The sequence below is a fragment of the Dromiciops gliroides genome, chromosome 5 (assembly GCF_019393635.1).
Source record: "Dromiciops gliroides isolate mDroGli1 chromosome 5, mDroGli1.pri, whole genome shotgun sequence".
Lineage (NCBI taxonomy): Eukaryota > Metazoa > Chordata > Mammalia > Microbiotheria > Microbiotheriidae > Dromiciops > Dromiciops gliroides.
The window spans coordinates 131613720-131639934 of NC_057865.1; the positions used below are offsets into that span (position 1 = coordinate 131613720).

At 41.7% G+C, this 26215-nt stretch overlaps 1 protein-coding gene across 4 annotated transcripts in view; it reads left to right on the top strand.

Moving 5' to 3' along the window:
* The window catches only part of WNT2 (Wnt family member 2), an 80356-nt gene that overhangs the window by 36401 nt on the left and 17740 nt on the right, over nucleotides 1-26215 (top strand). For 3 of the 4 annotated variants that reach the window (XM_043969140.1, XM_043969143.1, XM_043969142.1), the window contains one exon: nucleotides 7718-7982. In XM_043969140.1, coding sequence (XP_043825075.1) covers nucleotides 7718-7982 — 265 coding nt within the window. Of the gene's footprint in view, nucleotides 1-7717; nucleotides 7983-12744; nucleotides 12878-26215 lie in introns of those variants that run through there. The other variant, XM_043969144.1, reaches the window with a different exon arrangement.

A 26215-nucleotide genomic window follows, 5' to 3' on the forward strand; every position in this document is an offset into this window, starting at 1 on the left:
GGAAGAAGAGCCCACACAGACCTGAGGGCCATTTTATAATAGTGTTTATTTTATATAATCCATTTAATACTTTATTTGATAATTTTTATTATAATGTATTTTAATTATTTATTTTATTTATTTAATTAAATACTTCAGTGCTTCAAGTGCTGGTCCTTGAATAGCAAACATAATTTTTCTCCGAGGCCACATTTAAAACCTTTTGAACTTATCATCAACAGCTTTCAAGAACTCACAGTCACCTCCAGGATGGAGTCATGGGTATCTCTTTGTTTAAACCAATAGAGCAGCTCAGTGGGGTATTGGAGAGTGCTGGACTTAGATGTGGAATCCTTTTTCACACACATATGAGCTGTGTGACCCTGGATCCTCTCTCAATCCCAATTTCCTCATCTGAAAAATGGCATCTACTTCATAAAGTTATTGTGAGGACCAAATGAAAATTTTAATGTGTGTGTGTGTGTGTGTGTGTGTGTGTGTGTGTGAAATGCTTTGCAAACCTTAAAGTGTATCGGTGTTAGCTATTATTCCTATTAGTATTAAATCAATCTCACTGGTTAAGTGCTTATCGCTTACATTGCATAAGACACACCTCAGGGCAGGTAGTTGGATTCATTCATCCAAAAATATTATTTTATTCAGTTTAACCAGCATGGATTAAGTAGCTAAAAGGGAACCTGGAGTAATGGATCGAGAGCCAGCCTCATGACCAGGAAGACCTGGCTTCATGTCCTGGCTTCCTAGAGAAGATGGATTTGAGTTGGACTCTATGGGATTGGTAGGATTCAACAAACAGAGGGGGGCAGGGATTCTTAGCACAGATAAACATGAGCCAGAGACCCAGGGGCAGGAAAGCACAGTGTGTGCGTGTATAGAGGGCTGGAGAAGAGATTAAAGACCATGGTGGGAGGACTAGGGTGAGAAAAGGTTGAAAGGGCAGGAAGATGTCCAGAAGTTCATCTTTCAGACTCCACCCTGGAGCCATCCTGTCCTGATTGGTGGGTGGGTGGGTGAGCCAGCCCCAATCAGTACAACCCTCACCCCCAATCCAGGGCCTACCCACCATGGACATCTTTCCATCAGATCAGCTGTGGTGCATATTCCACCTCCCCCACCCCCATCCTCATGCTGGACCTTTTGCTGTATGAACACTAATCAAATAAATGCTACCCTTGCTGCTGGAAAGGGTGTGATAATCTATTGCCCTGTAGTTCCCACTGACAATTCCTGTAACAGTCTGAACCAAAACTTCCTTCCCTTGACTACTGCACAAGTATTTGATCTTTTTTACCTCATTAGGATATAAATTCCTCCAGGACAAGGTCTGTCTCACTTTTGTATTTCTGTCTCCACTTACTGGTTGATTGATGGTGTTATGTTACTAACGTCCTTGAGCTCTAGGCTAAACTCTTGTTAGTAGGCAATAGGGTACAGTTGAAGGGTTTTGAGGGGCATGGCTATATCCATGCATAAGGAATATAAGTTTACTTACTTCTTGTTGTTTCAGTCCTGAGTCTTCATGACCTCTTTTGTGGTTTTCTTGGTAATGACAGCAGAGTGGTTTTCCATTTCCTTCTCCAGTGGATTAAGGCAAACAGAGGCTAAGTGACTTGCTCAAGGTCACACAGCTAGTAACTGTCTGAGGCCTTATTTGAACTCAGACCTTCCTGACCACAGGTCAGGCACTTTACCCACTGCACCATCTTGCTGCCCCAATAGGTTTAGTATAGGATGAAAAAGATTGTTGTTTGTCCTTCATTCTTGAAGAAGACTATGAAAGGTGTCTTGACTTGCTATGAATTGGATTTAAGTGAGGGAGGGCTATGCAAGATCACCAACCTCACTCTCTCCTCTACAGTCATCTGGGTCCAGTGGTAAGATATGTATCAGGACAACTGGAAATGGCCTGGACGTATAAGGGTCACACAGCTAATAAGTGTCTGAGGTGAGATTTGAACTCAGGTCCTCCTGACTCCAGGGCCAGTGCTTTATCTACCTAGCTGCCCCATAAAAAAAAAAGATAGATTATAGGGAGAAGAGAGAAAATGTCAGACTACCTGTTTGAAGGCTACTGAAATAGTACAAAGAAGATAGTAATAAGGACCTGTACTGGGATAGTTACTAGACACTGTGTCCTTGGGCAAGTCACTAAACCTCTGTTTCCCTAAGTGGGGTGTAGTAGATAGAGTTCTGGGCTCATAGTCAGAAAGACCTAAGTTCAAATCAGGCCTCAGACATTTACTAGGTGTGTGACCTAAGGTAAATCACTTAACCTCTGTTCGCCTTAATCTACTGGAGAAGAAAATGGCAAATCACTCCAGTATCTTTGCACGGACATTCTGGTGCACAGGGTCACAAAGAGTTGGACAAGACTGAACAACAGTAACTACCGTGACAGTGACTGAGGGAATAAGGAAGGGAGAGATGCCTGAGGGATGATGGAGGTAGAATCAACAAGACTTGATAACCAAGGGTTGTTGGATATGGAGATAAGCTGTAAGAGAGGCACCAAAATGACAGATCCTAGGAGAGACAGCAAGTGGTAGTTGTGTGAAGCCTTTGTAAGACCATGGAAGACAGTGCAGGGAAGGAAGAAGTGGACCCCCTGGGGTTAACAGTGTGGGTAAAATCCTCTTGTGCTCCACACTGGTTGTGATTCTGTAAATGGTTGTCCAGCTTCCACTTGAAGGCCTCCAGTAATGCAGAACTCAGTTTCCCTCACTTTGGGAAGCTCTCTATGAAGATAGTCACATCTAGGTGCTGCTGGTAAATGCTTCCCTGAACACTTATTCCTCAAGTGTATTCTTTCCACTGCAAGAAAGAAAGTACAGGGGCAGCTAGGTGGCGCAGTGGATAAAGCACCGGCCCTGGATTCAGGAGGACCTGAGTTCAAATCTGGATTCAGACACTTGACACTTACTAGCTATGTGACCCAGGGCAAGTCACTTAACCCTCATTGCCCCCCCACACACACAAAAGAAGGTACAAAAGCTAATATTTCATCTCCAAGCTATGAAGTGACCCCTTGGTGAGAAGGACCAAATGGTTTCATTAGGATTGTGCTTGCATGGGTAGATCGAATCATCTTACATGAGACTATCACACACACACACATTTTATTTTTTTGTGGAGCAATGAGAGTTAAGTGACTTGCCCAGGGTCACACAGCTAGTATCAAGTGTCTAAAGCCAGATTTGAACTCAGGTCCTCCAAAATCCAGGGTCAGTGCTTTATCCACTGTGCCACCTAGCTGCCCCCTATCTTCAATATATTAAATGGAGTAAGCTGGGACCAGGCTGGTCATGGGAAGCCTACTGGAGCTTCACTTCACTTATGTCTCATCCCCTAAAGCTCTCCAGACACCAGTCTACATGATAGGCCATGGGCGGAGTGAAGTCACCATGTTAACCCCCCTAAGAGTGCCTTCTAACTACCCCTCAATCACTTGAACTAGGCCAGGGGCAGGTTTGTGGTGAGATTGGGTCATGGGAGAGACGGGTTCAGGTCTCAGAGTTGGAGGAAATGCCTTTTTACCCTTGGTGATAGGGTGAAAGAGTGGCAAAGAAGGGGGAAATATCTGAGAGACTCTTATTCCCCGAGGCCTCTCAGTCATTCCCTTTCTCAGGTGTATTCTATTTTCCTTTTAACCCTGCCAAACTGGAGGGTTTTCTTTTTCCCCTTCCCCTGTTGCTACCCAGAGCTTTTGGTTTTGCCTTAGGAGGGATCTTCTGGCTTTCTTAGACCTTATGTCGCAATTGCACAAGGCAAGCCCAAACAGGTAGAATATAGTGTTATCCCCACCTTGACCAGCGAAGCCAGTTAGGAGATTAACAATAAAGCATTAAGGGAGATAGAGGCAGAAACACCTACAGACACATAATTTGTTGTAGTTGTTTGTTTCTTTTTCAGTCATGTCCTTTTGAGGTTTTCTTGCCAAAGATACTGCAGTGTTTTGTCATTTCCTTCTTCAGCTCATGTTACAGATAAGGAAACTGAGGCAAACAGGGTCACACATCCAGTAAGTGCCTGAGGCCAGATTTGAACTCAGGAAGAAGAGTCTTTCTGACTCCAGGCCTGGCTCTCCTGCTATGTCACTTAGCTGCCCCCAGGCACATAACTGGGGAATAATAGAGAATTGGGGTTTGGGAATAGCAAACTCTTTACTATTATATTAATTGTTTTGCATATGCAGAAACAAAAAGTAGTATGGAAGTATTTTGGCTGTGTGTCTATGAGCTTTTGGCAGTCATTCCAGAACAATCTCCCGCCTTCATGCATTTACATAGGCTCTTCCCTAGACCTGGATTGCTTTCCCTCCTTTTCTCTGTTTCTTGAAACCTCTAGTTCCCTTTTTTTCTTTTTCTTTTTTGTTTTTTTGGTTTTTGCGAGGGAATGAGGGTTAAGTGACTTGCCCATGGTCACACAGCTAGTGTCAAGTGTTTGAGGCCGGATTTGAACTCAGGTCCTCCTGAATCCAGGGCCGGTGCCTTATGCACTGCACCATCTAGCTGCCCCCTGTAGTTCCCTTTAAGGTCCAGCTCAAATGCCAGCTCCTTCAAGAAGCCTTTCCTGATTTCTCCTAGTTGTTAGTGTCCTCAGTCACAGTGGCCTGTGATTCTAAGCTATGTATATAAATGTATTCTATTTAAATATGTGCATGCATATATGTATCTGTGTATATGTCAATAAATACATGGATATACACATATGTGTGTATATATATACACATATGTACATGTGTGTCTATACTGATTTTCCTTAGCTCTGAAGATATTAAAATATAAGATCCCTGAGACTAGGGACTATCTCACTTTTGTATTTGTACCCCCAACACAGCAGCACAGTGTCCACCACATTGTAAGCACTTAATAAATATTAAATTCTTGTCCATGCCCATAGGCTTTGAATTCTCTTTAAATACATTTGTATGACTTTGCTAACTAAATGAATTATGTAAATGTAATTGAGAGAAGGACTATTTAAACTGCTCAAAAGAACCAATTATTTGTAATACTTGAGAGATGCCCATATATGTAAGAGACAGAGTGGAGTTGCCTTCCACCACAGACACTCTAGATGATGGAATCAGAAATTATGGGAGAGATTACCGGTAATGAGTATTAGCACACTAATGAAGTACAAATGTCTCTCTGTGCCCTGGCATCCCTTTATGCAATGTGAAGGACTTCCTGGCTTCAGTGTCAATGGCAGCAGGCCATTGATTGGGAAAAGATTGGAAGCCTTTATAAAGCTAATCTTGCCTTGTCCTGGTGACACCTCATTAGTCCTACAGCTCAAGAAATCTAAAGCCAAGAATAGCTTTGCAGAATGTGACCCCTGTGCCTCTACAAGGGCATCTAGATTGTGGGACAGGGATTTTTTTTTTAATCTTTTCCTCCATAGTGAAGAACTATTTGACCAGTAGGAGACACCAGTAGGGAACAATTCAGAGAGTCCAGCCATTTGAGGTAGAGAGCAGGTACACTCTTCATAAAGACAGAGAAATAGCATTTAAGGTGAGAAGCAGCTTCTAGGATCTAGGCTTCCAGCAGCAGAGGAGAAAAATGACTATGGATTCAATATCCTGGAAGTTGAGAGTTGAACTGCAGGGGAGAGCAGCCATGGGGAAGGAGGCCAGTGGGGTGACACTCCCCCCCCCCACAGTGATGCTATGCCCAGAAGGGAGCCCCATGAGGATCCACAATGAGAAAAAAATAGGGCCCTAAAGTGCCAGAGGTGTGTTGCCTTGTCCAAATGTGCCTTATTACCATTATACTCTAAATTTGTGCCCACTCTTCCCACAGGTGCTGTGTGTATCTATAGGAAAGTATGCCCCAGGTTTATGGGGGTAATGTTTTGTAGCTACTGTTCTTACTATGCTACCTTAGTAAATGCCTTTGCTTTGAGCTAATTGTATCTACTGGATGACTATTAAAGGTAAGCTAACAAGTGGGGGCTTAGGAACCATAGCTGTAGGAATACAGACCCACAGAGTACCTTAGAATTTGGAGGTGAAAGGAGCCACTCTCCTGGGGATCCAATCTCAAAACCTGTGATTACTGAGTTGGCGATGTATCACAGAGTAGACGCCACATACATTTTGTTGATGTGCTAACTGAGAATTATTCATTCAAGAAGCCCAACTTGTCAATGACCTGCTTAGCTTAATTCAAGTTATAACTCTATGATAACTAATATATATATATACATATATATGCAAAGTATTTTTGAAGAATGTTTAATTTTTTCCTAATTACATGTAAAAACAATTTTAACATTAATTTAATTTATTTGCTTTTTTTTTTTTTTTGGTGAGGCAGTTGGGGTTAGGTGACTTGCCCAGGGTCACACAGCTAATAAGTATTAAGTGTCTGAGGCTGGATTTGAACTCAGGTCCTCCTGAAACCAGGGCCGGTGCTTTATCCACTGCGCCACCTAGCTGCCCCTTAACATTCATTTAAAAAAGGTTTTGAGACCCGAATTCTCTCTCTCCCTCCTTCCCTGAGATGGTAAGCAATTTGATACAGATTATATGCAAAATATTAAAACAATTTCATTAGGAAAGACTTTAATAATTCATCCTTTTCACTGCTTTAGATTGGTTCCCTTCCTCAGGATCTACCCTAGTGAAGGTTTACCACAAGGGCAATTGGCAGTGGAAAGAGTGCTGGTTCTAGCCTCAGGGAACCCCTGTTTTAATCCCACCTCTTATCTGTATAACCCTTGGCTGTTGTTGTTTGTCCTTCATTCTTTTTTTTTTTTTTTTTTTTTAGTGAGGCAATTGGGGTTAAGTGACTTGCCCAGGGTCACACAGCTAGTAAGTGTTAAGTGTCTGAGGCCGGATTTGAACTCAGGTACTCCTGACTCCAGGGCCAGTGCTCTATCCACTGTGCCACCTAGCTGCCCCTGTCCTTCATTCTTGAAGAGGACCATGACATCAGGATGATGTCATGACTTGCAGAGAATTGAAGTTAAGTGAGGGAGGACTGTGCAAGGTCACCAGCCTCACTCTCTTCTCCAGAGCCATCTGGGTCCAATGGCAAGGATGTTTGAGGCAATTGGGGTTAAGTGACTTGCCCAGGGTCACACAGCTAGTAAGTGTCTGAGGTGAGATTTGAACTCAGGTCCTCCCAACTTCAGGGCCAGTGTTCTATCCACTATGCTACCTAGCTGCTCCATAACCCTGGGGAAATCACCTAATGATACTAGGCTTCAGTCTCTTTATCTACCAAATGAGGGGGAGAATTAGACTGCCAACTCTAGATCTGTGATCCAAATGGAATTGATCATCCTCCCCTCACCTCCATACACACACACAGAGGCTACCTACAAAGTAGAGTGCCAGGCTCTGAGGTGCAAAGACCTAGATTCATGTCTGACTTCTGATACAAACTGGCACATCATCTAACCTCCAAGACAATAATATAGACCAGTAGCAGATCTTCATTTTAGGGGGTGGGTGAGCTCATACCTTTCATAACTCTAACCTACCCACCTAAGTAAATAAGTAACCAGCATTGAACCCTCCCTATCATTCTCTGCTCCACCACCTCTGGTTTCGCTTTTGAACCCTCACTATGAAGCACCACTCCAAAATTATCCTGAGATTCCGGGTGTCACAACCAAATCCTTGGAGGGGAAGAGGTAATGTAATACATCTCACTTGGGTGCTTAGGTGCATTCACCTCTGCTGATATCTTGCTGCCTTTTCTAATAGGCTGTGAAGCGGTTCTTGAAACAAGAATGCAAATGCCACGGGGTGAGTGGATCCTGCACCCTGAGGACCTGCTGGCTCGCCATGGCTGACTTTAGAAAGACGGGAGATTATCTTTGGAAGAAGTACAATGGGGCCATCCAGGTGGTCATGAATCAAGATGGCACTGGTTTCACTGTGGCTAACAAGAGATTTAAGAAACCAACCAAAAATGACCTGGTCTATTTTGAGAACTCTCCAGACTACTGTATCAGGGACCGAGATGCGGGTAAGCCCAAATCACTTCATGCAGGTGTCACCATTCAATGAAAGCCCCATATCTACAACTGATTCTCTTCATAATTTTGCTTTATTGCTTCTATCAGGCCTAAAGCTCACATAATTTATAAATTTCATATTCAAAAGTATAGAAAGATTCCCCAAACCAATTGAACAGAGAAAAATGGACAATGATTCATAAAAACCATAATGAACCTAAACTTTGGGGGGAAATTGAGGCATATTGTATAGAGTTTAAATTCAAAGGATCCTTTAACTAGACATATTTTAATATACATATATGTATGCATAATATATACATATCAGCTTATACAGGGGATGAGCAGAACAGTAGCATTCTTTTTTATTGGAGGATTTTGAACAAACATTCACGCCCACTAAACGGGTAAATATTTCTTGTGTGGTTTCAAATTAATTCAGGGGACACAAGCAGAAGATACTAAATGGAGACTTTCTAATGACATCCTGAATAATGAGTAAGCCAAAGGGCAGATCATAGAAACAATTGACAAATATGTGAATGAAATTAATACTAATGAGTTAACATACTAAATGTCTGAGATGTAGCTCTCATCAATCCTCAGAGAAAAAAAGTATGGAATGGAAACATAATTAATAAAATTTTAAAAGGGAGGAGAAATGAACTGAGTATGTAACTTTAACAAAAACCTAAAAAATCCAATGTGCTTTCAAAGTCCTTAATATAATTTAAGGAACTGCAGTGAATCTATTCTCCGAGGGCAAATTGCCTGATATTTCTGTTACAATCAAACTTCTGTTTCCATTTCTTCACACAGTAGCAGATCCATTACTTGTTGATATCCTTCTGGGTAGCTAACTTCCATTTTGGCAATATTATCTTGATTCAGATTAAAGGTTTAATATGTGGGATTGCAGTAGACATGCGAGGTGCTAAAAGGGCATGATTTGTAAAAGATACAGGGAGAAGAATAAGTGTCTTAATACTCTGTTTCTGTTGGACAGAGGCTTTATCTACACATACAGATGACTTGGTCATTTTAAATGAGTTGGCTAGTCTTTTCTTTTTTTTTTTTTTTTTTTTTTTTTTTTTTTTTTTTTTTTTTTAGTGAGGCAATTGGGGTTAAGTGACTTGCCCAGGGTCACACAGCTAGTAAGTGTTAAGTGTCTGAGGCCGGATTTGAACTCAGGTCCTCCTGACTCCAGGGCCGGTGCTCTATCCACTGCGCCATCTAGCTGCCCCTTGGCTAGTCTTTTCAATGAGTTAATTCAGCAAAAAATAAAGTGGGTTGGTTGGTTAAAATAAAATGGTTTTTTTTTCCTTTTAATTGATTTTTTTGGCCCTATGACTATACCAAACTCATTGGTTAATTCCCTTTGTTTAAAAAAAGTCACTTCAGTGAAAAAGACAATCAGAGAGGTTGGATGGATTCTCAACTCAAGTGCTGCAGCTTTCAGGATTCTTTTACTGGTTCACCTCCCCTCCCCTCCTATCCCCAAGTTTCAGTTATCTTCCAATTTCAACTTACATTGTATTTTCCAATTTTTATGTTTCTCTCCTATTAGAATGTAAGTTCCCTCAGGGCAGGAACTGGTTTTGTTTTTTTCTTTGTATTGTTAGTGGCTAGCAAAGACTGACACCAAGTATGTGCTTAATAATTCTCCTCAATTGATTGATTCATCACATAGACCAAGTAATCAGGTTTTTTTAATTGGCTTAATTTTTCACTTTTCAATGAGATGTATGAATATAGCCTAAACTGACAAACTCTGTGTTTCTAGGGATTGCCTAAACAGGCAGATACAGACACAAATATAGCTATGTGGAGACTGAAGTAGGGCAGATAGGTGGCGAGTTGAATGGGCACTGGGCTTGGAATCAGTATGATTCATTTTTATGAATTCAAATCTGACCTCAGACACTTCCTAGCTATATGACCCTGGTCAAGTCATTGAATCTTGTTTTCCTCAGTTTTCTCATCTGTAGAATGAGCTGGAGAAGGAAATGGCAGAACATTCCAGTATCTTTGCCAAGAAAACCCCAAATAGGGTCACAAAGACTCAGACAAGACTGAAAAATGACTCAACAGGAAACTCTGTTTTTTCTTTATATCTGAGAATTTCATATTAGTTAACAGTTATCGTGTCAAGGAATGCCTTTCTTCCTTAAAGCTACCCACTTAGAAAATAATGGTAACTAACATTTAAGGTTTGCAAAGGCTCTTAAATAATACTGTGCTACTATACTACAGAGGTGTCAAATTCACCCCACCAAGTGGGGCCCTCAACACTCCTAAGAACAGCCTGAACCAGATTAAGATGTCATTGGAGCATGTTTAACAAAAGAGATAAAAAATGCAACACAACATTGATAGTGTTAATTTGTGGTTTTCTACATCAAAATACAACCAACAAGGATCCATTTCTATTTGAGTTTGATACCACTGGTATAGTGGATAGAAAAGAAAGCCTCAAAGTTATGAAAACCTGGGGCCAGCTCCCACTGGCTCTGACAATGTATTGGCTGTTTGGCCCTCAGCAAGCCCCTTAACCTCTCTGTGTCCTAGGCCAGTGGTGTCAAACTCAAATAGAAAGCAGGAGACTACTAATCAACAGTTATGTATTGACTTAGTTCTCAAATGTAATATTATCTATGTTTTATTGTATTCGTATTTATTTTGTTTAAAAAAATCCCCAATTACATTTAAATCTGGCTCATGCAGCACTTGGGAGTGTTGGGTTGAGTATTTGACACCCAAGCTTTATAATTATCTTCCCAATTAGTGCTGCTGGTGGGGGGATTTTGAAGCATCTGGCCACAGATGGCTAGATAAGCAATTGCTTCATCTGGGCCAGGGTGTTCTGTTATCCCGTGTGACTGTCATCACAGGGTTGTGTAACCTACAACCTATGCCAATTTGTGTTAAGGGACCCTCCCCAGGCCGCTGTCCACTAAGGAAGAAATGGCCCCATTCTTAAAGGACACATCTACTTCACCACCATGGGGGCTTCCACCACCTGCTGTTGGTCCTTATTGAATGATGCCTGAGAATAGTTTCCCTTCTGCTAGGTCTGGTCCCAGTCTCTTTTTTGTAATAACTCACCTTTGAGAAGTCACCCAAAGAGCTGCTGATGCCTTTCTGTCCCAGTTGCTAATCTAGTATTGACAAACAGGGCCTGGGACACTTCACCCACTCCCTCTTTCGAACGGGCCCCTCTACTTTGGATCCAGGTCTGAAATTTATCCTGGGTTCAACCCTAGAAGAAGACTGGTCTCTAATGAGAGACCTTTTCTCACACTCTTGGCTCATTAAATCCCATCCTGGTGCCCCAGAGATAAATTATTTAAAGCTTAGTATTTAGATGCATGTCCAGAGTTTCCTTCCAAAAGTGTGGGAGTAGGGGAGTAGATCATCAGTACACAAGACACAACATAAGTATGGGACAGCAGTTTATTTACAACCCTTAAAAGAAATGTTAAGCATAAAAGACTCTCTCAAGTGTGCATTAACAGGGAGACTTAAACTAAACAAACCATAATGCTAACAACTGTTATACCAGTCCAGAAGGTTGATACTTCAACTCATCTAAACACAAAGCACTTTGTAGCACCGCTAACTAGACATTTACATTTCACCTTTGCTCTGCACTGTCTTCCTCAAAGTTCATATCTTCCAGCAAGCGAGGCAAGGGCTCCTCCTTTTTTTAGTGGCTGTTGTCACTGTTACTGCTGCTATCCTTGCTGCCATTCAGTTTTCCTTATTGAACCCAAGGATCTTGAAACCTCTTGAACTCACAGGGTCAACTCCAAGCCTGCTCATATGCACCTCAAGAGCAATGATCAGTCACCTAGAAAAGTGAATACAAACTGGAAAAGGCCCCCAGGGGATTAGGCAAAAGTGGGACTAGAGGAATCCATGTTCCATGTGGAGTAGCAGCAGAATTTGGGGGAGAGCACAACCCAAAGCCTCACTCCCATCAGGGGGAGAGTGGAAAAAAACAGGAGAGCAGGAAAAAGTGAGCAAGAGGCTCTCTCCTTTTCCAAAGGTCTACTGAGTCATTGGCTCCTCTGGCTCAGCAGTGAATGAGGCCCTCACACCCATGTCCTTCAACCCCAAGCCACCACACGGCACTGGGAAGTTCATCATCTTAGATGTACCCAAATGCTGAGTCACTAGTGCCCCTTGGAAGTTTCCAGGGGAGCTGTGAATCCCACTGACTGGGATAGCCTTGAGATCAAGTCATCTTTCATTACTCTAAATGACATCATACCCCCAACAGATTAATCTCCTTGTAGCATTTTTTGGGTCCTTTCATTCTCTGTACTGGAGCCTTGCAGGTAGTCGGCTGGAAGCTGAAGGGTCAAATTGGTCAGCAACGACTGGAAAGGTTGGCAGAGAGAAGCTGGGCCCAGACTGGGAAAGATTGGCTCTGAGATATTCATTTGGGTCAGGTTAAGGCTGATGCTCTCAAGTAAGTAAGTCCTTAGGAATCTGTAGGGAAAAGCCCAGCCCAGTAAGATAGGAGAATCTGAGCTGAATCAATCAAACTAATACTACAAGGAAAGACAGCAAATCAGAGCATGAAATATGGACAGCAAAGTTATATATTCACTTTCCTAAACAGGCTGAGACAAGACCATAGGCAAGTTGAATAGAAACAATGTTGTGCACACAAGTCATCCAGCTACAAAATAAAGTAACTCAAAGGTCTCCTCTCTGTCTCTCTGTCTCTCTGTCTCTCTGTCTCTCTCTGTCTCTCTCTCTCTAAAGGAGCAGGGCTCTCTTTACTGTCTCCCAGGAAGGCCTCCATTGGATCCAAGGTTTCAGTTTCATGGTGTAGCAGTGAGAGACAATCTTTATGTGCGAGGACAAAATGGGTTTCCTAGAGATCCACCGATCCAAGTACTCTACCTTCTCTAAACATCTAGGAGTCACTTTTTCTAGTTCTGGTATTTCAGGAGGAGCAGGATAACTGACTTTTCTTTTCAGTCAATATCTATATATCAATATCGAGCTACATTAGGGAGACACCATCTGACAACAAAGATAAGACAATTCACTAGGTGGGCTGGCGTGGAAACCTTGAAATTTTCAACATCTTAAGAGCTATGGTTTTGGCAGCCCAGGAGCTAGCTACCCCCACTTCAGTGCCTCTTTGGTCCATGGAGAGACGTCCATACTTCTTACCCTGACTTTTAGGGTCTTCCATGATCTATCCCAGTCTTATCTTTTGTTCTTTCCTAATATTTACCTCTAAATCCCAATAAAACTAAAGTACTGTTCCCCATGACTTGTGCTACTTAGATCACTTGTTCATACACAACTTGTGCTTCTCTAATTTGATGCTTCAGTCATGCTCTTCCCTTTGTCTAGAATACCACAATCCCTTACCAACTTCTACTTTCCTGCCCCTTTTCCACTGATGATGATAATAATAATTAATAATAACGATGGTGACGATAGCTAACATTTATCTAGTATATAGTATGTTTCAGGCACTGTGTTAAGCACTTTACAAATATTACCTCAATTGATTTTCATAACAACTCTGGGATGTAGGTGCTATTATCATCCCCATTTTATGGATGAGGAAACTGAGGTAGACCTGAATGTGAAGTTCTTGGGGGTTTTATATGCCCCCAAAGTACTTAGTGCAAGACCTTAGGACCTTCAAATGATAATAGTAGAGGGAAAATACCTAGCTTCTGAGGCAGAAGGCCAAGGCTGTGCCACTTATGAACAGGGTAACCTTGGTCAAGTTATTTTACATCTCTGAGAATCAGTTTCCTCATCTGAAAAATGGGGGAAATGATGGTTGTACCACTTACCTTAAAGTATGGTTGGGAAGATCAAATGAGATAATTGATGAAAAGTGCTTTGTAAACTATCAGACATCATTCAAGTGAAAGCTATCATTTATTGTCTATCAAGATTCTTATTCCATAAAAAAGAATAAGTTTATCATGGGGGGAAAAAATCTCCATTTTTACCACTGCCACCTACCTTCCATATTCATTTTTTGTCAGCTTAAGTGGTCATAGAAGAAGACAATTCTACAATAGTTTTCTTAGCAAAAAAAAAAGTAAAAATCTATACTAGGAAACAATTCTGAGTGGACTTAAAGGATACGTAAACATCACTTTTACAGTGAGGAAGGGCCAATAGAAGGATCTAGCTTCCATCTCTTCTCTCCTGCTTTGCAAATTCCAGTTCTCCTATACAAAGTGATGGTGGGAGGGGCAGCTAGATGGTACAGTGGATAAAGCACCACCCCTGGATTCAGGAGGACTTGAGTTCAAATCCTGCCTCAGACACTTGACACTTACTAGTTGTGTGACCCTGGCTAAGTCCCTTAATTCTCATTGCCCTGAAAAAACAAACAAACAAAAAACAGTAACAACAATAACAATAACAAACTAACTAACAAAAAACAAAGTGATGGTGGGAGCAGGAAAGGAAGTATTCATTGAAAGGCTTTTAAAATACATCAAGCTGCTTCTGAATTGCCATGCACCACACACCCCTTTTCTTTTCAACCTGTTCAGGACTTGCCAGCTGCTAGAATGAGCAAACACATAGGACAGCTTGTACTGTAAGTGGGAAGTAGTGTGAGGGTTGTGTAAAAGACACTTCATTTATTAAAACTTTACACTTCTCTTCCCCAGAGGGGAACCCTTACCTCCCTGATGCTCTTCACCAGCACCTCCATCAGCCTCAAATCGGCAGCTGTTCGCACCTGTCTGATTTTTAGCAATGCGCTGCTCCCTCCCCCTTCGCTCTTTTCCAGGCCACAGGGGGTGGGATCAATCTTCACCATTGAACACCAGGTGCAGCGGATTTTCTGCTGGAAAATAAGAGCGAATCCACACCCAAGTCCGTAAACAGTGCTAGGACTAAGGTTGCGAGCCTGGACCCCACCCCTCCTGCAGAGGTCTACCACCTGCAGTACAGTCAGAAATGGGGAAATAAGTAGGTTCCCACTGAAATCATTCAGCAAGTTACAATTTGTGTTGCTCTTTCTGAATTAATTGCAGCGAAATTGCAGAACGAAACAGATTTGGCGATTGGGAACAAAGTCCCCAAATAGAGGAAAACTTAAGTTTCCTGCCAGGTTTTCAGAATATAATGATTATGAGGCACAATGTTACATGTTTATGGAATGGAATAATGGAATTGTTTACACACACACGCTGTCTGGGGGGGAGGGAGAAAGAGAGGGGGGGGAAGAGAGAGAGATTTGACTAGCTTGATCGATCACAAGTCAGGTTAATTTGAAAATGGAAAGAGAAGAGACAAGCATGGCCCTGAGTTTGCAAACCCAGGTTACTGGGAGTATGATGATATCTTTAACAGGTAGAGAAGGTTAGAAAAGGAAGGGACGATTATGAGTTTTTGATCGCTGAAATCGAATACTTATGGCCAATGGTGAGAAGTGTGATGTAGCCATGGCCCCGTGTGGCTGTGGCGGAATGCAGGAGTAAGTCATGGGATTTGAAGAGACTGAGGAGCTGGGAGGTAAGTAGTTTAGGGAAGCATTCACATGTATGTTGGAGTGCCCTAGTAGAAGGTCACCGATCGGGAAAGAAAGGAAGACCATTACTCTGCTCCCTGAAAAAGGCAGTAGAATCCTGGCCTAGACCACAGCCATGGAGGTCTGAATCGGGAGATACATTTTGATAGAATGAATTCAAAGGAAAAGCTTTTGTTGAATGAGCATTAGCACAGAGAGAGTCTGGATTTGTCTGGGGGAGCAAGCAATACCCTGATTCCCCTTCCCGGACCAGGGTGAGAGATATGAGAGAGTAGCCACTGATAGAGAGGGCAGCTTAGAGAGCAGAGTTACCCTGGATAAGCGGGATCTCTCTGGCAAAGCCATAATGATGAAGGTAGCACCAAGAGTTTGTTAGTTATGGAATGAGAACTCCAGAAGGCACAGTATGAATGCACAGAATTCAGGCAGTGAAGAGGATGAGCTTGGGATTGAAAGAGATTGGGGTAACAAAGGTTGAGAACTATCTTTACATGTAACGGAAAAAAAATACTTTATTAATTAAAAAAAAAGAGAGATTGGGGTTGAGGAAGGAGGTGGTTTATTCAGTTAATTAAACACAGAGGTTGGGAGGGAACAGATTGTGGTGATTTGCTGGCCACGGGGGCAGCAAGAAGTGGGAATGGCTCTGCAGAAGATGGAAAAAAGATGAAAATTGTCTGTGGGGTTCTTCCCGCCATTTTAGAGATGAGAAGAAAGTGAAAGGATCCACTCAAGGTCACCAGGGCTAGTGAGGAATGGAGCCAGGACTGAAACTCAAGACTTGTCTCTTCCTACCACCCCAGGCTGCTTCTGTTGCCTGATGTTTACACAGCATGGTGCACCACTATATTCACTGACCTCCTAAGAAGAGACAGTAATTTCTTTACTATTTGGCTCTGTTCTGCCTTATCTCAGTCGTAATCTCATCTGACTCTACCTTATTAAAAAAAATTGATTTGAATGTAAATTTTCCAGCTATTTCTGGTTAGTTAGTGTTTGACATAGCTGGGCATAAGGTAGGTCTCTGTCACAGATCCTAGATGATTTTGTTGTTCTTCAGTCATTTTTTTTCAGTTCATGACCCCATTTGAGGTTTTCTCAGCAAAGGCACTGGAGTGGTTTGCCATTTCCTTCTCCAGCCCATTTTACAGATGAGGAGACGGAGGTAAACAGGGCGAAGTGACTTGCCCAGGGTCACCCAGCTAATAAGTGTCTGAGGCCAGATTTGAACTCACAAAGATGAGTATTCCTGACTCCAGGCCTGGTGATCTAATGCACTATAGACACCTAGCAGCCCCATTCAATTACTTGGAATATACATATAATGAAAGGCACCAATGTAGGGTAGAGGGCCGGCCTTGGAATCAGGAAGACCTAGGCTTAAGTTCTACCTCTGCTATATATTGGCATCCACTAGAATGAGCAAAAAAACCAGGACAGCTTGTAGGTGAGAAGTAGCATGAGGGTCATGGAAAGCCGGGCTTCTTAAACTTTTTCTACTTGTGACCCCTTTTTACCTGAGAAATTTTTACATGATCCTGGGTATATAGGCATATAAAATATACCTAATTTACTGTTGTCAATTTTTTCGTAACCCCCACAGTTATACAATCCCATATGGGTACCTGACCCACAGTTTAAGAAGCTATGCTGTAAAAGACACTTCATTAATTAAAATTGCACACTTCCCTGGGAAAATCACTTATTTTCTCAGTATTCTAGGAACTTTGGATTCAGAGTCAGAGGATCATGAGTTCAAATCTAGCATCAGACATTTACTAGCTGTGTGACCCTGGGCAAGTCACTTAACCTCTCTGTGCCTCTGTTTCCTTCTCTGTAAAATGGTGATAATAATAGCACTTGCCTGTTGTGAGGATAAAATGAGATACCTGCAAATCAATTTGCAAGCCAAAAATGCCATATAAGTGCTTGCTATTACTATAGCTAAGACTACAATTTGGGGGGCGGGGCGGGGCAATGAGGGTTAAGTGACTTGCCCAGGGTCACACAGCTAGTAAGTGTCAAGTGTCTGAGGTCGGATCTGAACTCAGGTCCTCTTGAATCCAGGGCTGGTGCTTTATCCACTGTGCCGTCCAGCTGCCCCCAGCTAAGACTACAAATTGCAAATAGGTGCCAACTTGCATTCATAGCTATGTAAATAGCTCACTAGAGCTACTTACACTGATGAAATCACAGTTATTTCCTCCCCCCCCTCCACCCCAAACAAAACAAAACAAACCCATATCCACCATATCATACCCTTTTGGTTTTGCCCTTTGTAAGCCACCAGAACAAAAAAGAATTTGCTTATCCAAACTTTATTCTATTGGGAAGACATAACTTTTATTTTAAATTATAATGACCAGGGGGCAGCTAGGTGGTGCAGTGGAGCACTGGCCCTGGAGTCAGGAGTACCTGAGTTCAAATCTGGCCTCAGACACTTAACACTTACTAGCTGTGTGACCCTGGGCAAGTCACTTAACCCCAATTGCCTCACTAAAAAAAAAAAAAAATTATAATGACCAGGATAGTTCCTTATGACCCAGAGTAGATGAATTCATAGGCATGAAGGAGTTAACTAAAATGTTCATTTTTCATTTTTCTTATGCTGTTACTACAATCTGTGGGTAACGAGCTTGCTGCTGTAATAACTTTCCCCAAATCTGACTGCTGAAGACCCTGCACAGCGGGCTTAGCCTGGCGAGCAAGGCTTTTGTCCAGTAGAAATCCTGCTTTGGAGGTTGTTCGTAAGTCAGGTAAAAGTCCAGTCTACCACAAGTTGATACAGCCCAAGACTGTTATTACTCTAAAGTCATGGTATCATGGAATGTAGAGCTGGAAAGGGACCTTAAAGACCATCCACTTCAAAACCCCCATTTTATAGGTCGGGAAACTGAGGCACGGAAAGGAAAAGCGGTTTCTCTAGGATCAAACCCAGGCCTTCTGATTCCAAATCCGGGCTGTTTCCTCCCTCCACAATAACTCTTTTTATATTTTCTTTGAACTTTGACATATTCTCTGATATCATCTCTAAGGATACTTTCCACACCAAGCAGAACACAATCCCCAGGCATGCCTTCTTATCCCATATGACTGACAGTTGTTGGTACCTTTCCTGAAATAACTATAGGGAGTCTACCCTATGTGCTGGATGCTTTTCTTTGGTTCTTTTAATATTTTGTGCCTAACAGGGCAGTTCTTGGGTTGACCATCTACTAGTTATCCTTCAGTCTTTCTATACAATCAGCCTGCCTCCTTTCATGTAATGAAAATGCCAAATAGGAGATGTTTTTTCCATAAGGTGTATAAATCATTAATAGAATCTCTGACCAGGAAGAGAATATCACATCACACCAAGAAGAACCTATTTTCCAGTAAATGGGACTACCAGATGTTGAAATTGGGTTACTAACCACAGATACCTGGGCTCTGAGAAAGTCAATGGATTACAGTACATTTTAAATCAAATAATATATGATTTCTCATTTTAGTTCCCCCACCTAGTTTCATAATAACTTGGCCCTAATGTTATATGAATGCAGGAACTGCGTTTTCTTTTTTGTTGCTGAATGCAATGTAGATGGTCAGTAACCATTTTAAATGTGTTTTTTTAAAAGAACTAACTGAATTTACTTGGATAGTTTTGTTTTTTTTCAGAGATTTGTGTGTTGAGTGGAGACACAACCCAAATATCCTAACTCTTTCCTTTCACAACCACAAAGTAGTTTGGTTACCACATTCCTTTGCATAAAGTCTCCAGAACACCCCTTTAAAAATGTAAATGTAAATTTTAGTGGGCCTAAAAGCAGCCATCGATGAAGAAAGCATTAAAGCTCAGATTTCCCTATAATTTAATCTCAATAATTAATCTCTGAAGAGGTAACACATTAAAGCTATTACTGGACATTAAACCTTAGCTCAAATTATTTTAACTGACTTGAGTAAACCAGATTACAAGGCCCCGTGGGAACGAGACCAGAGACACCAGAGATGAGTTCTGTTGGGAGGAGGAGGGAAAAGATAAGGAAGGAACCGTCTAGTAGGGCAGGCTGGCTGGGGAAGCTCAGGGGTGGGGGAGGCAGAGGGCGGAGGTGTCTGATGACAGTATGAGGGTGTGGGACCTAAACACACCCCTCTCTAAAGGTGGAAAGAAGCAGAAAAAGGGATGGAAGAATGAAAACAGATGTTAATAATTTTATAATCTTGATCAGTATCACCCTAAGAACCAACTCTTCCCTTTTACTCTTCTCTTTCCTCACTACACTACCTTCACACCCCAACCATGCCTTTAAAAAAATGTCCAAGGAGTAGATACCTTGGTATGACTTGCTGTACTAAGAAATGGCAAACTGAAAACACGAAGTATGATAAAAGTAATAAGGTTAGACATATTATATATATGCATATCTATATACACTTGTATATACTTAATGTAGATGCATATAGATACAGAGTTGTTGTTCGTCCTTTGTTTTCAAAGAGGACCAGTGACATCACAGAATGATGTATCAACTCATATGTGACTCTTCCAGAGTCATCGAAGTCCAGTGGCAAGACCAAAATCAAAATGACTGTCAGTGGCCCAGGATGTAATTCATGTGAGTGTGTATATCTCGCACATACACATACATATGTATATGCATATATGTATACATATACATATATATGTATACATATACATGTATATGTACACCTACACCTGTATGTGTATGCATGTATGTATTTGCATGTGTGCCATATCACACACATGTATACCATACACGTTGTTACATATATACACATATCTGAAGAGAGAGAGAGAGAGTTAGAAAGGCTCTTAGAGGCTGTCTAATCAAACCATATTTTACAAATGAGGAAACTGAGGTCCAAAGGCCTCAGGCTGTAACCTTCAGGTAATAAGTGGCAGGGCTAGGATTCAAACCAAGGTCCCTTCAGGGCCTAACCCAGCACTCCTACCACTTTTATTCCATATTTTCTCCTTCAGTTGAATTAAAGCCGGGATGTCTCATCTATAAATATTCCCTCTCATTGCTCAGATCCTAAGAGTACAACTCCACGATGTTGCTGTCTGTCCATGTGACATTTTGCAGACCAGATGCTTCATTGAATTGCAGGTTAGATCTTGAAAATTGGATTTTCTGGGCCAGTTCTGTAGGCTCTGCTGTTATCTTCTGCGGTTATTGCACCAGGCATCTGGAAATCAGGGGAAACCTTTCAAGTTAGAGATAGGTTCATCTCCAGCAGGAGGAATGCTGGTCTGGCCTCCTAAGAAGGGGTCTGCACCTAATCACAGGCCACTTTCAGTAGTTCATAATGTCAGAGGGCCGACCTGAGACCAGGGTCACTCTGTGGTCTTCTTCCCAACTCCAGGGAACAAATCGAACAATCTTTTCTCCAGTCAAGTTCAAGAGAGAAATTGAGAGGAATAGTTGTTTAACTTGTTCCCTGTTGAAAGAGTGATACCTGGCTGGCAGCTGCCCCACTGGAGTGTGGGAGGGAAGCGATCAGATATCAGATTTGTGTCATGTGAATCACACTTAACAAAATGGGTTCACAACCCATGGAAACCCAACCCCCTCCCAGGGCTCATAGCATTGGGCTCTGGACTGGCTGAGTTGGGGGGACATTATGCAGTTCCTTTAGAAAACACTTCTTCAGTGGTTACTTCACAAGGCAGCTGTCTTAGGGGCTGGGGACTCAAAAGGTAAGGAGGACACAGACCTTGCCCTCAAGAATTTCTGAGGGAAGAATGACAGAGACACAAATACCTGTGATTTCAAGAAGAATTAGATAAGTGTGAAAGAGAGGGAACAGAAAAAATCTTATGAGAAATCAAAGAGGAAAAGGTCATTTTCACCTGCGTGGAAAATTTTTAAAGAATTTCTTAAAAGACAATAGAAAAGATTAAAACTGAGGCAACATTTACAAAGATACATAGTAATATATACCTATATATTACATGTGTATATATACACACAAACGTGTATACATGCAGATACATACATATATACACATACTTGTTTTGTTCAGTTATTTTCAGTGGTGTCTAACTCTTCTTGATGCTGTTTGCAATTTTCTTGGCAAAGATACTGGAATGGTTTGCCATTTCCTTCTCCAGCTCATTTTACAGATGAAGACACTGAGGCAAACAGGATTAAATGACTTATCCAGGGTCACAAAGCTAGTAAGTGTCTGAACCTCAGGTCTTCCTGACTCATCCCTCAGCAGTCTATCTACTGCCCACCTACCTCCCCCCCCAACATATGTATATACATGCATGCACCCTTGTATGTGTGTGTATTTCTTCACTTTTGTTGTCTAGTTTCATTAAACTGATCTGTCATCCTTTGATTAGGCTAAGTTTCGGTTAACTTTCCCAATACCTATGATGGCTGGATGGCTGGATGGCTGGATGGCTGGCTGGATGGCTGGATAGATGGATGAATGGATGGATGGATGGATGGATAGATGGATGGATGGATGGATGGATGGATGGATGGATGGATGGATGGATGGATGGATGGATGGATGGATGGATGGATGGATGGATGGATGGATGAATGGATGGATGGATGGATGGATGGATGGATGGATGGATGGATGGATAGATGGATGGATGGATGGATGGATGGATGAAAAAATTATTCAGGGTTTACTCTGTACCAACCATTGGACTAGCTGCTGGGGATACAAATATAAAAAAGCTAGACAGATTATTAGTTCTCAAGGAACTAATAATCTAATTGGAGGAGATAATACATAAAAGAAAATTCAGCTTCAGAGCACATAATCCCCCAACTTCTAAAAATGCAGTGTTGGGGTGGATGATAAGGCCAGCAGTCATTTGGTTACACCTGTAGGTTAGGTGACAGTACTGGTAATCTGCAGAGCACAGAGAAAGGACAGATGATAAGACCAGGAAGACTTTAGGAGACAGCAACAGGGCAGATGACAAAGCCAGAAGGTCCTCTATCTGATAAGAAGCAGTAGTGTTGTTGACTCTCATCTCATTCAAGAGCCGTCAAGGCGTCAAGCAGCCCAGGCAAGGGGGGAAGCAGGGAAGGTGGGTACTTTCAATGAAGAGAGTGAGCTGCAGCCAAAAAGATGAGGCTTCTTGGGAACTCTGAATTCCGTTCTGTGCTTCATCATGGGGTGTTTCACTCTGTTTTGTCTTCATAGACGTGGGAAGAATAATTGGCCCCTCCCTGTCTTAAGGGATTAGTCAGAGAATTTGGAGCTACCTGGAAAGGATCTGAGATCTTGAAGTGCAACCCTTGATTTTATAGAGGGAGAAACAGAGGCCAAGAGAGGTTAAATGATCAGCCTAAGGTCAAGGTAATAAGCTACAAGATTTATAGCTGCAAGGTAGTAAAGCACTTAGGTCTCCTCATTCCTAATTTCTGTGATCTTTCTACTACCCTAATGAGCATAGGTCTGAGGAATGATTTTCAGGGAGCTGCTAGGCAGAAAAGCCAGGAGGAAGGCAGGCTCTGTAGGTACATTATATGTCTAATAAGTAATAATAATATCACCTTGTGGGGGCAGCTAGGTGGTGCAGTGGATAAAGCACTGGCCCTGGAGTCAGGACCTGAGTTCAAATCCGGCCTCAGAGACTTGACACTTACTAGCTGTGTGACCCTGAGCAAGTCACTTAACCCTCATTGCCCGCCAAAATAAATAAATAAATAAATAAATAAATAAAGTATATTTTTTAAAGTACATGCATAAACTTTAAAAAAAATAATATTACCTTGTAATTGGTAAGTGTTTTGTCGTTTTCCAGGCTTTTGTTATATTGTTTCATGTAATCTTCACAACTACTCTGTGAGATAGACAGGGCAGATGTTATTATCCCCATTTTAAGGATAAGGAAACTGAGGCTCAGTGGAATTTAAGTGACTCATTTAAGGCCATAGGGCTGGTAAGTGGTAGAACCAGGACTAGACAGATCCCAAACTCCAGCTATCAAATTCCAGCCAGTTACCATGGTATTCTCCTAACCAAATATTTGGACATGTTAGATCATGCTTACAACATAATAAATATAGTTAATTCTAAATTGTTTGTGATGCTGTAACTATAATTCCCTAGAACAATAGTAATTATTTAACCTCACTGACAGGGTTAGATGTTCTTGTCCCCATTTTTAAAATGAAGAAATTGAGGCTATGAACAGATGCCTAAGGTCACACAGCTAAAAATTAGTGGAAGATTCAGGGCTATAACTGAGTTCTAACTTAGTTCAAGTGTTCTTTTCACTGCATGAAGCTATCTCTCTCTTCCAACCCTCTGTTGCCTTCAAAAGCCTATATTACATAAGGTTGTAAATAATAAAATAAATTACATCTTGAGACAATTGATCCCTGCTCTCAAGATTACAATCTAATGGAGAAGACAATAAGTAAATGATAAATACAGATAAATTACATACAGGATAAATAGGAAATAATTAAGAAAGGGCAAGTGTGAGGATTAAAAAGGATTGGGAAAGGTTTCCTCTAGAAGCTGGACTTTTCATTGGGACTTGAAGAAAGCCAGGAGATGTAGATAAGGAGGAAGAGCATTCCAGGCATGGGTGACCACCAGAGAAAAAGCCCAGAGCCAAGAGATAGAATATGGAACAGCAAGGAGGCTAGTGTGGTGGGGAATGAGGTGCATGAAGACTGGAGAGGCATGGTAGTGCTAGGTTATGAAAGGCTTTGAACACCAAACAGATGATTATCTATTTGGTCCTGGGAAAGAAAGAAAGAGAGAGAGAATGTGAGGAATAGAGGATAACACCTAGGTTTTAAACCTGGGGGATGGGGAAAGATGGTGGTGTCTTCACCAGTAACAGGGAAATTTGGAAGGGGGAATAGTTTAGGGGGAAAGATAATAAATTCAGTTTTAGAAATGTTGAGTTTGGTGTCTACTGGGCATCCAGTTCGAAATATCAGAAAGGTAATTGGACATGTAAGACTGGAGGTCAACAGAGTGGTTAGAGTAGGATAAATAAATTGAAGAATCATCAGCATAGAGATGATATTTAAACCCATGGTAACTTATGAGATCACCAAGAGAAGAAGTAGAGAAGGAGAAGTGAAGATGGCCCAGGACAGAGCCCTATGGGTTGCCTAAGATGAGTGGACATTACTTGGATAAGGACCCAACAAAGGAGACAGGAGCAGTGAATGAAGCAGGTAGGAAGAGAAGCAGGAGAGAGTGGTGTCCCAAAAACCCAGAAAGGAGAGTGCATCCAGTGAGGATAGTGTGCTCAACAAGGTCAGGGGATGCAGAAAGGTCAAGGATTGAGGTCATTGGTTTGGACAGTTAGGAGATCACTGGTAACCTTGGAGAGAGCACTTGTGATGAAATAATTTCTACATGGAGCTTAATGAGATAAACACATAGGAAACCCATAGAGAGAGATAGGGACAGCTAGGTGGCACAGTGGATAAAGCACGGGCCCTGGATTCAGGAGGACCTGAGTTCAAATCCGGCCTCAGACACTTGACACTTACTAGCTGTGTGATCCTGGGCAAGCCACTTAACCCTCATTGCCCCGCAAAAAAAAAGAAAAAAGAAAAAGAAAAAAAGAAAAGAAAGATAGAGAACCATATCTTTTTGTAGATATAGATATGCATACCTCTATCTATCTATTCATCTGTGTAGATATACATATGTATATATATATATATATGTGTGTGTGTGTGTGTGTGTGTGAAAGTTTTTATTAATTTTTTTTGCTACTGAGTCTTTCCTAGGCTGGAAATTCTGCAATCATTCAACCCAATCTTACAAAGCAAGGAAGCTTTGACTTGCTCTATTTCTGACTTTGGCTTCTAGGTAGCCCAGTGGATAAATCCCATGACTTTGAGTCAGAACGTTTTGAATTTGAATCCTGCTTCAGACACTTACTACCTGTGCCACTCTGGGCACATCACTTAACTGCATTGTGCCTCAGTTTCCCCACATGTAAGAGGGGGATAATAAGAGCACCTACCTCACAAGGTTGTTGTGAGGATCAAATGAGTTAATATATGAAGCACTTATAAAACCTTAAAGCTCTGTATAAATGCCAGTTGTTTTTGTTATTGTTGTTGTTGACGATCTCCCCTTAAGCAGCCTGATGGCTTCTCATTCTCTGGGAATCACCATACTGGGGCTGAACTTAGTGTAAAAACCTAATTGACTTCAGCCCTACTGAATCTCAGAACGCCTGAGATTAAAAAAAATTCCACCAGCTTCAGCCTTTCCCAGTAGCAGGGATTTTAGATGTGTACCCCCCTGCCCAGTAATTTCTCCTTAGGTTGAGCCACAGCCTGACCCACCCCCTATAATTTCTGTACCTTGGACGTAGTTCTCCCCATCTAAGGTGTTTTTTGTTTGTTAGTTGGTTTGGTTTGGTTTTGGTTTTTTGGTGAGGCAACTGGGGTTAAGTGAGTTGCCTAGGGTCAAAAAGCTAGTAATTGTTAAGTGTCTGAGGCCAAATTTGAATTCAGGTCCTCCTGAATCCAGGGCTAGTGCTCTATCTACTGCACCACCTAGCTGCCCCTCCTATCTAAGGTTAATCAGAATAAGTCTAATCCTTCTTCACACCACCCTTTAAAAATTTCCATGTGCCCTGTAGGACTTCTTTTATCCAGACTAAACATCCCTGTTTCTCTCAACCTAACCTTTCAGAAATTTCAGAAGAAAGGAAGGTTGAAGTATAAATTAGTTAGAGAGGGC